This window comes from Endocarpon pusillum (assembly GCF_000464535.1).
Source record: "Endocarpon pusillum Z07020 unplaced genomic scaffold scaffold2415, whole genome shotgun sequence".
NCBI lineage: Eukaryota > Fungi > Ascomycota > Eurotiomycetes > Verrucariales > Verrucariaceae > Endocarpon > Endocarpon pusillum.
Genome location: NW_006916188.1, coordinates 20,516 through 34,586, shown reverse-complemented (window position 1 = coordinate 34,586; position 14,071 = coordinate 20,516). Strand labels below are relative to the sequence as shown.

Sequence of the window (14,071 nt, the reverse complement as noted above, 5' to 3'; positions counted from 1 at the left end):
AAAAGTGCGTAGTAAGAATACGGGACCCCATCGCCCATGCGGGGCCAGGTAGAACTGAATGGAAAAGAGCCTTGGCGCCTGCGGAGTTACTACTCCATCTGGAGTTTTATGCTAGTATTCATGCATTGAGATTGTACTGCTCCACAACTCTAGAGTGCTTTTAACCATCCTCTTCATGCCTCCGTAAAAATTCGTTTATCTGTTTTGTAATGTTCTATTCCGTTCATCAGGGACTTACGATGGATGGCCAGGTCAGCAACGGTTACCCTTTTGACGCCTGTTCAACCACTGACTTCTACATTTCCCCAATCATCAGATCCATACTCCTATTTCCTCTGATTCTTTGAAATGATCTCTGACTATAGCAATTATAGATAGAAGACTGCAAGGAAGAAGTCGCTGCCAAGCGAATTCCAGGTTTTGTCCAGTGACCTGGAAACAATTTTGGGAAGCTATTTGCTTCTGGTTGTGCACCTTCTACTTAACCAAGAATCACACTGATGTGGAAAGGCGAACGACCTTTCCCACTTCCCGTGGCTCCGCAAGAGCAGCAAGGAAGGGAAACTTTTCGTGCAGATTATTCTAATAGTAAGAGCACGAACTCTGGAGAAACAACATGATCTCTCACATCACCATTGCCATCAGAAACCCATCGTAATTCTTCTCTCCAACGGTCTGCAGTACCACTGCATCAACTCTGTCATCCTTTCCTACTCCCTCCACTGCCATTCTGATCCCTTGCACGATTGGATCTGTCTTCGCCAACTCTGCGTTTGCTAGCAAGCCTTTTCTCACAATGTTATCTATGTAGATAACTCCCTTTTTCACCGTATGCTCCACCACCCACTTAAAATATGGCAATGCATTCTCCTTATCCGCATCGATGAAAGAGAAATCGTACTTTTCCCTCTTTCCCTGTTCAATCTCTGCGTCGAGCTGAGGCAAGACATCCAGGGCCGCACCCACAAAGACTTCTATTCGATCGTCAAGGCCGGCAAAGCTAATATTCTCTCGCGCTATCTCGGCAATATGCGGATCAATCTCAATAGTGGTGATCCTGATGTCAGGACTCACGCTGGCCATCCAGATAGTTGAGTATGCGCCGAGAGTGCCGATCTCCAGCACATGCTTAGCGCCTATAATCTGGCATTGTATGGCGAGGAATTTGCCCTGAGAGGGGGCTACCGATATGTCCTCGAGACCTTTATCAATCGAGTTCTTGAAAGCATGCTCGATGGCGGCGTGGTAGGGCCGTGAGGGCGGGAAGAGATGAGGGAACTGAAAGTGGTTCACTGCTGTCCAGCGATCATCCTGCTCGGTTATGGATGGAGTGGTTTCTTTGGTAGAGGACATCTCCAGAGAATTCTGATGTAATGACCTGCGAAGAGAGAATATTGCTGCGGCTGGTTTGTAAGCAAGCCGCTGGGCTCTCTACTATGCTGTTGTTGATGGAATTACTTTAGTAGACCCCAGAACAGGTAAAGCAAGGGTGGTCAGGAAAACTGCGCTTGATCCTGAGACGTGCAAAGAGAATACCCCTTTAACGTATTGCACTGCAGCATGCTTCGTTCTTGTACTACGTACGTTACTGTGACCCACTTTCCACATCCGGATATAGCAAGACGAGATGCCGGGACGGAAGACCACAAACTTTCGTGGTTGGAAGCTAAAACTCTTCCGATCCGGTGCAGTGCATGGCAGAAAATGCATTTGACCGGGCCGCTCTTTTTGGAATGATCACCACTCATTCGACGAAGCTTCACTGATACAGCTCTTTAGCGCGAGATCATCATCGTAGAATGTACCTAGGTTGAGTAACTTCAGAGTCAGAGGACGTTTTACCAACTTGATACTATCTACCACAATCATCATAAGGTTTCACTTCCTGGCACTCATTGTTGACACAATCAGGTAGTACTACTACTTAACAACCCCGTCATTGACTTTACAAGAAAGTTGTTGAGAGATCTACTAGTCTCAGTGTTTTCTAGCCAGCTAGACAATTCTGACACTTTTTTGCAAGGCTTCTGGTCCATTTATATGATGAACGCATCGGGGCAACAGCAGTTACGAAAACCTCAGAGCGCTTTTTACAGCGCTTGAGAAAGACAGTTAAATATCGGTTCCTCTACTCATAAGTCCCCCGTTGCAATAGAAGAGATGGCCAAATGTCCAGATCATGTGTCGACGATATGCATGTAATCCTTTCAGGTTGAACGCTGCACTTCAACCACCAATAGAGGGACTTCAATTGGTCGTATGGGCAATCTCCAGCATCGAGACTCTCGGATAAGTTCCTATCGATATATTGGATGTCATTTGCCTGGTACAACAGAGCAGGCCGAAAGAATGGAGGGCGTCTTACCGTAATATGAGTCCTTGCATCTCCATCCTGCTAGCTCCTTGAGTCCCGCCTGCCGCCAAAGCTGTACCTTTTGTATAGCATCATATTTATAGCTATGCGAGACATGCACCTTTTCGCCGGCTTTCAAGCAAATACCTTCGAACATGACATCAATAACCAGAATTAGTGATTGATTAAAGCACCTTGTTCGGTCATCCCACTCGCCTCGTACGGTCCATTCTTCGGTCCGGAAAGCTTTGTAACCCAGGACTTGGTTGGCATGCTCTAATGAGTTCATGTTGAACCGGGCATTGAAGCCACCAAGATCGTTGTAGGCTCGGTGAACGGTCTCAGCAGTCTTGCATGAATCCAGCCCGATAATGAATAGTGACTCTGGCTGAACTTGGTGCCGTTCTGATGGTGGCCCACGATATCGAAGGGTCTCTACGTACACAGAAAGGAACTCCACTGCTTCGTGAGGGGTGAAGTTACCGATCAAAGATCCTGGGGAGACCAAACATTTGGACCGCTGAAAGTTCTCGGGGAGTTGCATCCAGGCACGCCCATCGTCGTATGTCCCCAATAGTCCATGGCAGTGGACATGATTGAATCCCTCGGCACACAACGTGTTGAGACTGCTCTGGAGTTCCGTAAAACAGAGGTCCAGGGCGAAGTAGTCGATGCTTCGGCCCAGGTCATCGAGAGCTCGGAGAAGGTGCTTGATCTTTGCGGGATTCTAGGCATGGGGCGGAGTCCATGTCAGTCTATCTCCTACTTGACACTCTCAAAGACGATTAAAGCCAAATATGTCCAACTATTGCACATGTTCTAGGATTCAGGGACACGTACCCACTCCCCAATTCGATCACCATACAGTGCGATTGGATCCTTTGCGCCATTTCGGCAGCATGCCGCACGATTATCTCGATCTCGGTACGAGCGACATAGTACTGGTCAAGTTGGGCAACGGCTTCAAAGAGTTGAAGTCCCTTTTCGTCCAAAGCAGCATTGAGGGTAAGCTTCGGCCGGTGTTTTTGCCATCTTTCATGCCCACTCTGATCTGTTCTGCGAAGGAAATCTCCGATCTTTCCGTTCTTATATCAATAATGTTTCTGTCAATGCTAACATTGCTGGATTGGCCTCGTCCATCTGCTACGTACTGAGGAGGCTTTCTTCTTGTCATTGTCAAGGGGTCTGGTACATGATGGGACTTTGGGAGAAGGGCAGCACTGCGTCTTTAGTAAAGTATCCTTTTGTCTAGACCTGGAACGTTGTGTTGCAGGTGTCCCTGGGTAAGGATGCTGCGTGCAACATTCATACGTTGCTTCGCTGCGATCGACCAAAAACAAGACTTACTACGCAATGCATAGTCAGCTTGAGAGTCATCCCGTCTGAGGTCAAATATCTCGATTGACGTGCTTGACAGGTTATAAGCTCAGATCAGGTTGCCCACCAAACCTCTCACTGTAATCTGGAGAAGTCTATATTTGTGGGATGGTGGATTGTCATGCAGAGCCTGGCAAGGGTCTAGGAACCAAAACGTTCGTTCCTTTTGCGAAGAGTGTCGTCAGGTTTGGAATACACGACATCACACTAACGTATCAACTTTTGCTAGCTCGAACCTTCGATCGGTGCCCACTGGCTGAGAGCATCATGTACTACCATAAAATAATAAATGATCAATGTGCTTCGTCAATCATTCACTGCGACCGTGCACGATCACTGATATTGATAGCGAAGCCCACCGCAGCAATAGAGCTTTCATAACTGGATAGCGAGTACATTGGGCGAGGGGCTTATCATCACTTTGCAAGCTTTTCACGTGAGATCAGGTTCGACCACCGGCCTACACTGAAGCAATTGGAGAAGAGTGAGAATAGAAAGCCACATGATATGGGGTGAAATGATGCGACACATTAGATACTCTGGACTAAAATCGATGAGACGTAGACGATCCCCTATAAGTGATCGCTATCGGACTCCTTTAGTTCAAGACATCAACTTTACCTTGTTCTTGATATCAGGCATAGCGATATCTTCAATGATGTCGCTAAAATCGTGATCGACGTCGTAGATGAGGCGAACGTGCCCCCCCTGGCGAAATATACTTTCCATGATGTCAAGTGCGACAAATACTGAATCGGGATACTTGCCAGAGCGTTTATGAGCTTCCCTAAAGCTTGCCGGACTCTGCGAACCCGATAGCTCAGCACACTCACTGTACCAATCCATTACGATTAGCTGGTCTCGAATGCTTTTGCCCACTTGGGCTTCAGGCGGTACTAAATCAGCAGACGAATAGAAGGCTTCGTATTTGCTATATTCAAAAGTTTTGATGCACCGTGGAAGATGGTCGTCGTCTTCGTCTTTCTTGACCAACTTCACGGAAAATTTCAATGTGAATTGAAATGTTGGGGTCGAGTGTTTTTCCGCATTTACGGGAAATTCGAGGAGGGTCACACCATTGAATGCAACAAGAAAGACGACGCTGACAGAGATCTCAGATCGATCTTCAGGCAAGGAATTTGTTCCCAGATCAAGATTTGCATAAATGGACCATGGAGTCATCTTCGTTTCGAGACTACCAATGCCGGTCCACTTCTTTGGTGTCTTGGATACATCATCTGGGCTAGACTTCAAGAGGCAAGCCGGTCGTGTCTTGAGCAAAGATGGCAAAAGCTGTAGAGTATCTGGGAGAAGTTGTAGGAGAGGATCAGCATCCTGCGTTTGACTGCATGAGTGTTTCTGTGGTTTCTTTGTGGAGATCCTCTGGGAATTTTTGAATCGCATCTTGTGCAGCGGCTTCGTAGCTTCGTCCTGCAATGGCTTTGGATGGTCGTTCTGCACAGGCTCTGGAGGCGCCGGGGTTCTGTATGCTTGTGATGGGGTCGGTAGCTTGTCATCACTACCAGAATTGTTATGGGGGTCGCCTGGCTCTGTTTTCTGCTTCGCAGCAGGAATGGACCAAGGGCCAGAAACTCCCACGTTTCTTAGCCTACATTGGGTGTCAGTCCAACAACAGTAGTCTATTGCCACGCGAAAAACGATGGGCAAATAGTATCGTGTTTGCTCGAACATATATGTCTTTGTTTTTGGCCATGCAGCTACTCTCTCTTTACTCAGACAAGTCGTAATGTTCTTCTCTCCCAGTTCATCTCTTCTCCCTTTTTGGAACCCTCCATAGTTTTCCTCAACGTCTCTTCAACACCAACCTGCTTCTCCGAGGGTGGCTTGTGCAGATCAACGCACGACAAGCCAATGCGGCTGTACGTCTCAGGTCCTGCCTCGCGTACCAACATAAACACAAAGCGGAGATGTTCTAAGGGTATTCCCCCTTCTGCTATATGCTTGCGTCTCAAAGAAATGCCGCCCAGGTACACTGCCACCGCTTCCTTGCCGTCCCATGGCACGCTGATCTCGTCCAGATGCACGAGCTCTTCCTTTCCTTTAAGTCCAAGAAATGTCAAACGTTCACCAGAACCACCGGATATGCAACTGTTAATGGTCCAGGAAGTGATGTATATACGCGGAAAGTAGTTCGTGGTGTCTCCTTCGGGGCCCGAGCGCAAGACAAATTCTTGAATACCGACTCTTTCTGCGTTCTGATCGGAGATACATACATCGATGTCCTTTTGGTAGTACAACGAGTGAGGAAAGTAATCAAGCACAAGTCGTTCCATGGCGTTTGGATGCGATGCCTTGTAGGATGCCCACGTCCACGACGGAAAATCCGCGCTACTTTCCTCTTTGGATTGTGCACATTGTTGAGTGACTGCATGGTCTATCCTCCACGCCAACCCACTCAGGAACGATTTCATTGAGATGTGCGGCGAACATTGGCTGTATTTAAATGGAATGCCGTGGAAATGCTTGACGGGACACTCTCGACCCTGATCATTAGACTTAAACGCATTCAGAACACCTTGGAAGGCATTCAGGCTATCTAAACCGTACGACAGATTCCGCGGAAAGTAGTTTCTCAGTCTGTCGTACAGGAAATCTGGGATGGTTAAGATCGCACCGGGTGGGAAGAGCCGAATCGAAGGGCCTAGAAACTCGGAGATGTCTTCAACCCCTGAGTTCAATGCTTCAACATAGTAACCCTCGTCGCATTGACAGTACAAGCGCGCGTCTATGAAGACGAGACGGCGGCGTGAGAGTAGGCCTTCCTGATACGTCCAGCCACGGGTGTTCCATCTCGAACTCCTGAAAGACATAGATATGTCTTTCGACATCCAGAAAGTTTTATCTCCCGATTTGATCAAACGGCGGATCTGCCGAGGCGTCCCTCGAATTCCAGGCAAGCCACCCGACGCATCCTCGCCGCTAGCTGCAACGATCGTGAGTTCCGCACCGCCATAGATAAGGTTCATGTCTTGGATTGTCTTCATCTTCTCTTCAAGGTCCTCCTGGTTGATACAATACTGATCCACCCAGAGTTGCGGCATGCCAAGCTTAACTGCTACAAATATCGCGTCTTCGATAGTCTGGGGCAGATCGTTGGGCAGTGCGGCGCCATCGAACGTGCTGCTGGGGCTATACTTTCCCCAAACATAACTCAAACAAATGTACGGCTCATACAATTCAGCAAGTCTCACGGTACGGGCTCGACAATCAATGACTCTAAGTGGAGCTCCTGGACGCGTCTGTAGCGGCGTAAAGCGAGATGCCACCAACGCGTGGCTGTCTCTGCATTTATCGAGCCACTGCTGGACATAGACGAGATCAGGCGAGTCCGCATCCACATCTTGTCCAGACTCGGAAGTCGTGCCGGCTGACTTCGCTAATGACTTTTGCAGGAGAAAAAGTCGTTGCGATTTCCGAGGGCCAGTGCTAAAGATATTGAGATACACCATGTTTGGGCCCAAGTCCGACTCGAAATATACGTGTAGGCGCACTACAGCACTAGCGGATTGAGCATTGCGGTCGATATTCACCTGCGTCGAATTGTCATGCTCGAGACGCCCACTGCCAGTTGGATCTTCCTCGAGTAAGTCGGTGATTAAGACACAGAGTGCGCATCCGTCGTTAGCTGAATCGGGTGTGACCGTGGCGACAATCCGCCCGGATCTCTCTGGAGGCCCTTGCTCAACGTATTTGTCTAGGCCGAATGACCGGCATCGTCTACACAAGGCTTCGATGGCATTACTCTCCATAGTTTCCTGTGCCTTTCCCAGCCAAGAGATGAACGCGCGGCTCGTATTGCTGAGTATCGGCCTCGACGCGAATTTGCATACGATCCCGCTTTCATATGGTATGGTAAAGTCGCAAGATTGACGATAGTGCCTGAAATCATGAATACCGCGTACAAGAAAATTGACCATCTTACACTTTCGAGGACCTGCGGGAGTCAAGTCGCGGGGTAGTGGAGGCTCCGCTGGCTGTGCTTCTTCGGAATGCGTTCTTGATCCATTTAAACTCATCAGAAGTACTGAACCACTTAAGGAAGCTCACCAATTCAGGGATACAGAGGATATTCCAACAGATATTAAATTTAGTATTAAGCTATATTGTAATTTCGCTTCTAATTTCACTGTACAGTATTTACAGCCAATTATACTTAGATCTACGCACTCTACCCCTGTAGCTATCAATCAACTTGCTTCTCTACGCACTCTGCACAGCAGGTTCACAATTTGGTACAAGAAAGGTGCGAATATGCTCCCACAGGCTGCCATTACGAAAAAAGGACGGTTCTCTCTCAGACTAGGTAGCAAACTGCTAGAAATCATGATGGGAAAGTGACGGAATGCCGTCTGAAATAAGTAGTTGTGGCTGGTGATCCAAATAGAGGTGGCTAGGGGAAGTTGAGCTCTACTGATCTCTCTTGCAGCAGAGTACAATCAATCCCTGGACACACAGTCATACCACCATCCGTGCGAGAACATTATCCTGCCATCAATGCTTTTCGTTTAGTCCCAAGAATGACCATAAGACTCCTAATCTAGCATGCGTGCCCCATTTCAGGTCTCCTCCCTGGCGCCCCTCCCTTTCACGAAACATCCTTACTTGAGGCCATGAACCACAGATGATTGCAGGAATCTCACAAAGCAATATCAAAGCCCCAACAGGAGAGAAGGTCTATTGACACATCTCGTGTAAAAGGATATTTCAAGTTGCTTGGATGAAGCACTAGGGAGTGCACTTTACCTTCAGAAACTCCTCACCCATGCAGACCCTGCTTGGGAAATGTGAGTACTGACGACGATGGGGACAAGTTTTTCAGCAGAGACAGTATGCTTGATCAAAAGTAAGGAGAACTAATCTCAATCTTCGAACATGCCTTTAGTCGGGGTCCTACACAATACCGCCTAACGCTTCACATCTGTAATCATTCGGCCCAGATCTCCAAGCCTTATCCGTTCCGCACTTCTCATCACTCGCTTCCGTCCCGAGCATGCACCAGATCTTCATCGAGCATCTCCTCAAGCTCTATACTCTTCCCGCTCTTCCCCAAGGACGAGAGCCACATCTTTTAGTTGCTGGTCGAGGGGTTGAGATTCTGCTGCCAACAGAAAGTTCATTACCAATCCTTGCCAGTGGCGATCTCAAGCCCTTGCTTTTGATCGGCAACGACGCAGCACAACTAACATTGCACCATTCTGCAAGGCTTCGTGATCGAGCTGTTCGTGTACACTGTGCTGCTCCAAGATTTGGTAGTGTTTCCCCATTGACATCTTCCTCACCAATTGTTTATTCAAATATTCTTACACCTTGCTGGTGTATGTGGTGACTGAGTGATAAGTAATTGATAGACATCCGCAGTGCGAGAATATTCGGATGCACAATTGGCGCAAGCACAGACCGAACTACCACCTAGATATCTTCGAAACAGGTCCTTTGCGGTGAACCTGGTACGGAATAGACGTGTCTCGATATATCCCTTCTTCTGGTTGCGAAAATTGAGGCAGACTCCGCGGCGAGGCTTGCCTCGCTCCTTGTGGCGTTGATGGAGAATGTGCTGTAGGGCGTCCGCTGTAATCGACAATCGGAAAGTCATTCCTGTTCGCAGCTGGAATTTTCGAGGAAGTACTGGTCATGTTTGGCCGAGCTGCTACAACTGCTGAACCCCGGAAAGCTGCCATATTTGCCCACGTGCTGGAGCTTTCTGGCGGAGGTTCTTTTCTCGCACGTGCTTCATTGCTGAAGCTTTCAACACCGACGGCCTCTGTCTCCAAAGTGTTAAGGACTTGCTTTCTCTCGTCGGCGTCTATTACCGCGAACGATGGGGAAGACTCCGCCACCAGCCCTGACGACTTCGAGTCCTCTAAATCTTCAGTGGAAGATGCTCGAGAGAGATCCTTGGTACAAGCCTCAGTTTTAAGCCCGGTGAAGGAAGGAGAAGGAGAGATTTTTGGTTGGTGACGGAAGTCAGCCGAAGGAGAGAAGGAAGGGAGATGGGAAGCGGAAGCGGAAGCGGAAGCGGAAGAGAAAAGGGGATGGGCAGGCGACGGGGATGGGGACGACTGGTCAGCGAGATCAGCCCCAACTGCAGCTGCAGTAGACGCGACCTTCTCTCTCCAAATCTTCTTTCTGAAGACCGCAGACGCGACAGAAGAGACCCATTTCATAAGAGGGCCTTTCTCGCGTCTCGAAGGAAATGGAGGAGAGCTTGTCATGAAGACAGGAGAGTTGCTTTGGGGGGGTTGGGTTTGGGTTTGGGGCTGTGGAATCGGGGCACTTTAGCCGCCAGAAGGGGTGAGTTGTTTGTGATCCGGGGCGCTCTGGTTCCCAGAGGTTGTGGATAGGGTTTGGCCATTGTTGGCCTGCTTCAATGCGTCAGTGAAAGCTGACGCTGTGCTTGACACGGGTTTCCGTGAGATTTTTGGTGTTGTGGCCATGCCACTGTCTGATCCTTTCCCACTGGGTGGGTTGGAAGGCGCCATGACGACGCAAGAGGGTGAAATATGAGATCAGCGCGTTTTAGTAGCTGGAGGACGAGAGAGCTTTCGGAAGCCAAATTGTCGATATCGTCGATATGAGATGTGTGAATTTTCAAACTGTGCGGCCTCTGAAATTCGATTTAGGCAAAAGGGGAACAACAGGTCTTGGCAAAAACAATTGTACCCAAGGTCTGGCGCCAAGACTTGGCTGGCTGTGTAGCCAACTTTATTGAATTTCTGACTTGTCCACAATCCCCCAAGTCAATACACGCATGTCCAGCAAACGAAAACCAGGATCTGCTCATAACTGAGGGTTCAGACAGCATTCTCGCACCCCCGAGCGCCAAAGAGCCTCCACCCCCTACACTTTCTTCACCTCAAGAAATGGCCGAAGAGCCACGAGTCCATCTTCAACTCCCATTACGGTCGACGCATGAGGCATCACGACCTAACTCAAACCTCTCTCGACTCAACGATGAATCTGGCCTTGAAGAAGGCGGACCTTCCGAAGGGCACCACAATGGATTCAAGGATCCTCTGATTTATCTTGTCAAGGCCGAGGTTGGTGCCAGATAAAGTGAACAAAGAGAATTGCGGTCTGCTCCAGTACAAAGAGAAGAGTACCCCCTAATGGCAAGGGTTTGCCGACTTTTCCAGAGTAAAGGTTAACCCCTGATTTTTTCGGATGCATCTCGAATGTAGCGGAGCGGCAGCTGGATACAGAAGGGAAATTCTGGTGATGCTCACTGTGATAAAAGACGGGATACCATCTTTGCAAAATTAACTCAGCTGAGCCAGACCAGACTCTGAAGGCGATATCTTTCGATTGACGTTTCCTGTAAACCATTGCTGAGAGCAAGTAGTGAGCAATTACCGCCCCCCCGCCCACCCCGGGGGGACCTATTAAGGATTTGAGGATATGCTATTTCAGTGATGTTTACCCTGAACAAGGGGACATCCCATACCTTACCGTCAATGTAGATAACCTCCAACAGCATCCAGCGGACCTGGTGGTATCGGACTGGAACTCTGACACAGCTGTCTTCGAGCAGGACATACTGGAGTACGCATGGAGGGCGTGTGGACAACCAATGATGGTTTATGAAGCCATCAGGCGGATGCAGCGATTGGCTGAACAGGGAGGTCAACTTTAGCTCATCTACCATGTACCGCACCGGCGAAGGAATGACACCCAGTATGGCGCATTGCCATATTTGGTACATTGTGCTAACATGGAGCGGGCGCGTCACGATACCGAAGGCTGAGGCAACGGCCCGTAGGAGAAGTAGTGAGCACAGAGCAGATGGGGACGGTTTCAAGGATTGAAGGAATCGTGGCAAGGGTTTAAGGAACACAAGCACTTAGCTCAAGGGGAAGGACAATAGGAACCAGTACTCTCAACAACAAGCAGTTCCGTAGAATCTGTTCCATCTGATGTTCGATCCGGCTTTCATGCAAGGGTTGATTGCCATGGTGGATACCAGTGCTTCTATTCAATATTCGAATGGCGACATATTGCCTGCTAGACTCCCTCCAGCCCGAGAGGCTCAGCAGCCTGGTGATGTGTGATCCTCCAGCACCTTCTCCCATTTTGCAGCAATTTCGTCCAACATATGTAGCTGATGGGCTTCTACATAGAGTGACTGCGACGAGGTATTGTTCGCAACCCTCATCATGCGCTACTACATCCAGCTTCTTGTATCCATCGACTTAGACCAGCTCTTCGAGAACACATCTCTAGTATTCATGCATGTGAGTTTTGCTCAGGTAAAAGTTCGCTTAGGGGATCGAGACAGACTTGGAGACATGATTGAACCCCTACATGGTTAGCTGAGTCGAAAAGTGCTTCGTCGTGGGCTTAGCAGGGTAGGGACGACTTGAAAGTATAAGGATCAAAGGGATTGTGAGTTAGCCATAATGAGATTTCAGGAGCGACAAGGAGGTAGATTTAAGGTTTGAAACGGTGCGAAGAGTGGCGCGAAACAAGGTGGAAAATGTGGCTAACTAGTGGTGTGGCTCTCCAACCAAAGAAGTCCAGATTTCTTGGTGCACAGTTAGAATCTCATGAGTATGTCTATTTGACGACGAACACTTGCTTCCCTGTCAAGTAAAGCGTCTCCATCGGATTATCTGTCAACTTCATCATGTGACAACCCATTGATAGAGCTAAGTGGCTCGAGACGAGGTGGCCTCAGTCACTAGGATGACCCAAATCCTTTGATGGTGCACCCAAAGATTCTCCCGATGCCCGATCAACGGTTTTATGTTGCTCACATCTATGCTGCTTGCCGTTTTTGTCCTATATGCAGTAAGACTGGATGGTAGATACCTGCGCTTCGGTGGTTGAATACAACATCGGTTTCTCTCTTGTATCGGGGGCAATGCTAGTGTAGCCAGCACGCTGACAATTTGTAAATCTAGGATCCGGTCGTATAAGGCACTAATTGAGTCGGGTACCCCCCTCTCCTCCTCATCACTGTCATCGCCGTGTCTTCTTCCCAAGCTTCGTGTTCAGTATATGTTGCCGTGGAAGGTTCTGGGTCAAGTTTGGAAGGGGAACTGTTGGCAAGTAAAGGAATGCACGATCTGTTCAGTTTGGTAGGAGACCTTGTTCGATCTTCGGTAACGTGTATACACTCTGTACTGACAACGCTTTGAAGAGGAGCGAAGATGAAGCCTCGATTTGAGGATCCATATCGTTCAATGACCTGCTTTTCGGCTGCTGTAGACGCGGAAAGATGTTCAATATTGAGAATTGAGCACGCAAAAGCTTTCCAGTCGTTGGCCCAAATCTTGCTTTTTCGAATATTGTTGGCAATATCGTTTATTACTGCCTTAAGACAAGCAAGCCAGATGACTTTCCCACCTGGTTTTGTGGCTGCAGTGGTTTGCCGCTAGACTTATCTTGCTTGGACCTGGAGGTCCCTCTGCGGTCAATAGAGATTTTTGCTTCGACAGACTAATGGCGATCCGGTTTTCTGCATTGTCTGAACCTAATGTCCGCTCAGTCTGATATTGTTCACTTTTTGATCGATGGACGGTTGTCTAGCTTTGTGATTCTTGGGAGGCCCCATATCATTGCTTCTTTGTGCTCGATCCAAGAAATCATGGGATGAAAAGATGCTGCTGGTGGGTTTGTGTGTGTTTGTTCTTGAATGACTCGGTATTCATCCTCGATCTAGCGATGCCGGGCTGTTCAATTCGATGTTCAAAATTGATGTCCAAAATGTAAGAAATAGGCATCGAACCATAATTCAAAGATCTAGCAACATTGAATTCTCTATAGTGACAAAAGAAGCTAACATATACAGCAGATGAGGATGGGTAAAACGAGACGTCATTGCAAAAAACTACAAATATCCCAACACGTCCTTCAAGTCTACCAGTCAGATGCGCCCACCGCAGAGTCTGCACCTTGACCATCACCTTCACCATGATCACGAAATGACAGCTGCAACGAGATTTGCCTTCATTCCACCGATGACAAGGATATTGATCAATTCGTAAGACATGATACGGGATCTGCGCCGACTGACTGGTCATTGGACGAATTTTTATGCAATAACAAATGCTGCATCCTCCCAGATATTGTGGCACAAGGGGCTCCAATCAAAAGCCGAGTCAACCCGATCTAGTCGAATCTTGGACGGGGCATGCTGGTTATTCTGAAACGCTGGTAGGCGGTCTTGGTGGACGTTAGTATACTGAATAGTACGGGCTCGAGGAGACCCGAGAGGATCGGAATGTGGAAGTCTGGAATACATGGAACGAGAATCCTCGTTTCTCCACCGACAGTCCACTTGCGAGGCCGCCATAGTGAGAATGTGTGTGTCATCCATGTCGC

At 48.4% G+C, this 14,071-nt stretch overlaps 3 protein-coding genes across 3 annotated transcripts; all 3 read right to left on the bottom strand.

Moving 5' to 3' along the window:
- Nucleotides 1-624: 624 nt before the first annotated feature.
- On the bottom strand, nucleotides 625-1,353 carry EPUS_09173 (uncharacterized protein; the record flags this gene model as incomplete). The annotated part of the gene is made up of 1 exon (XM_007803499.1): nucleotides 625-1,353. One exon carries the CDS (start codon nucleotides 1,351-1,353, stop codon nucleotides 625-627), a length of 729 nt encoding a protein of 242 aa, XP_007801690.1.
- Nucleotides 1,354-2,315: 962 nt separating this feature from the next.
- Nucleotides 2,316-7,500, bottom strand: EPUS_09172 (uncharacterized protein; the record flags this gene model as incomplete). The annotated part of the gene is made up of 3 exons (XM_007803498.1): nucleotides 2,316-3,080; nucleotides 4,352-5,339; nucleotides 5,594-7,500. The coding sequence occupies 3 exons, from the start codon at nucleotides 7,498-7,500 to the stop codon at nucleotides 2,316-2,318; spliced, it is 3,660 nt and encodes a 1,219-aa protein (XP_007801689.1).
- Nucleotides 7,501-9,153: 1,653 nt separating this feature from the next.
- EPUS_09171 (uncharacterized protein) lies at nucleotides 9,154-9,963 on the bottom strand (the record flags this gene model as incomplete). The annotated part of the gene is made up of 1 exon (XM_007803497.1): nucleotides 9,154-9,963. One exon carries the CDS (start codon nucleotides 9,961-9,963, stop codon nucleotides 9,154-9,156), a length of 810 nt encoding a protein of 269 aa, XP_007801688.1.
- Between the last annotated feature and the right edge of the window lie 4,108 nt (nucleotides 9,964-14,071).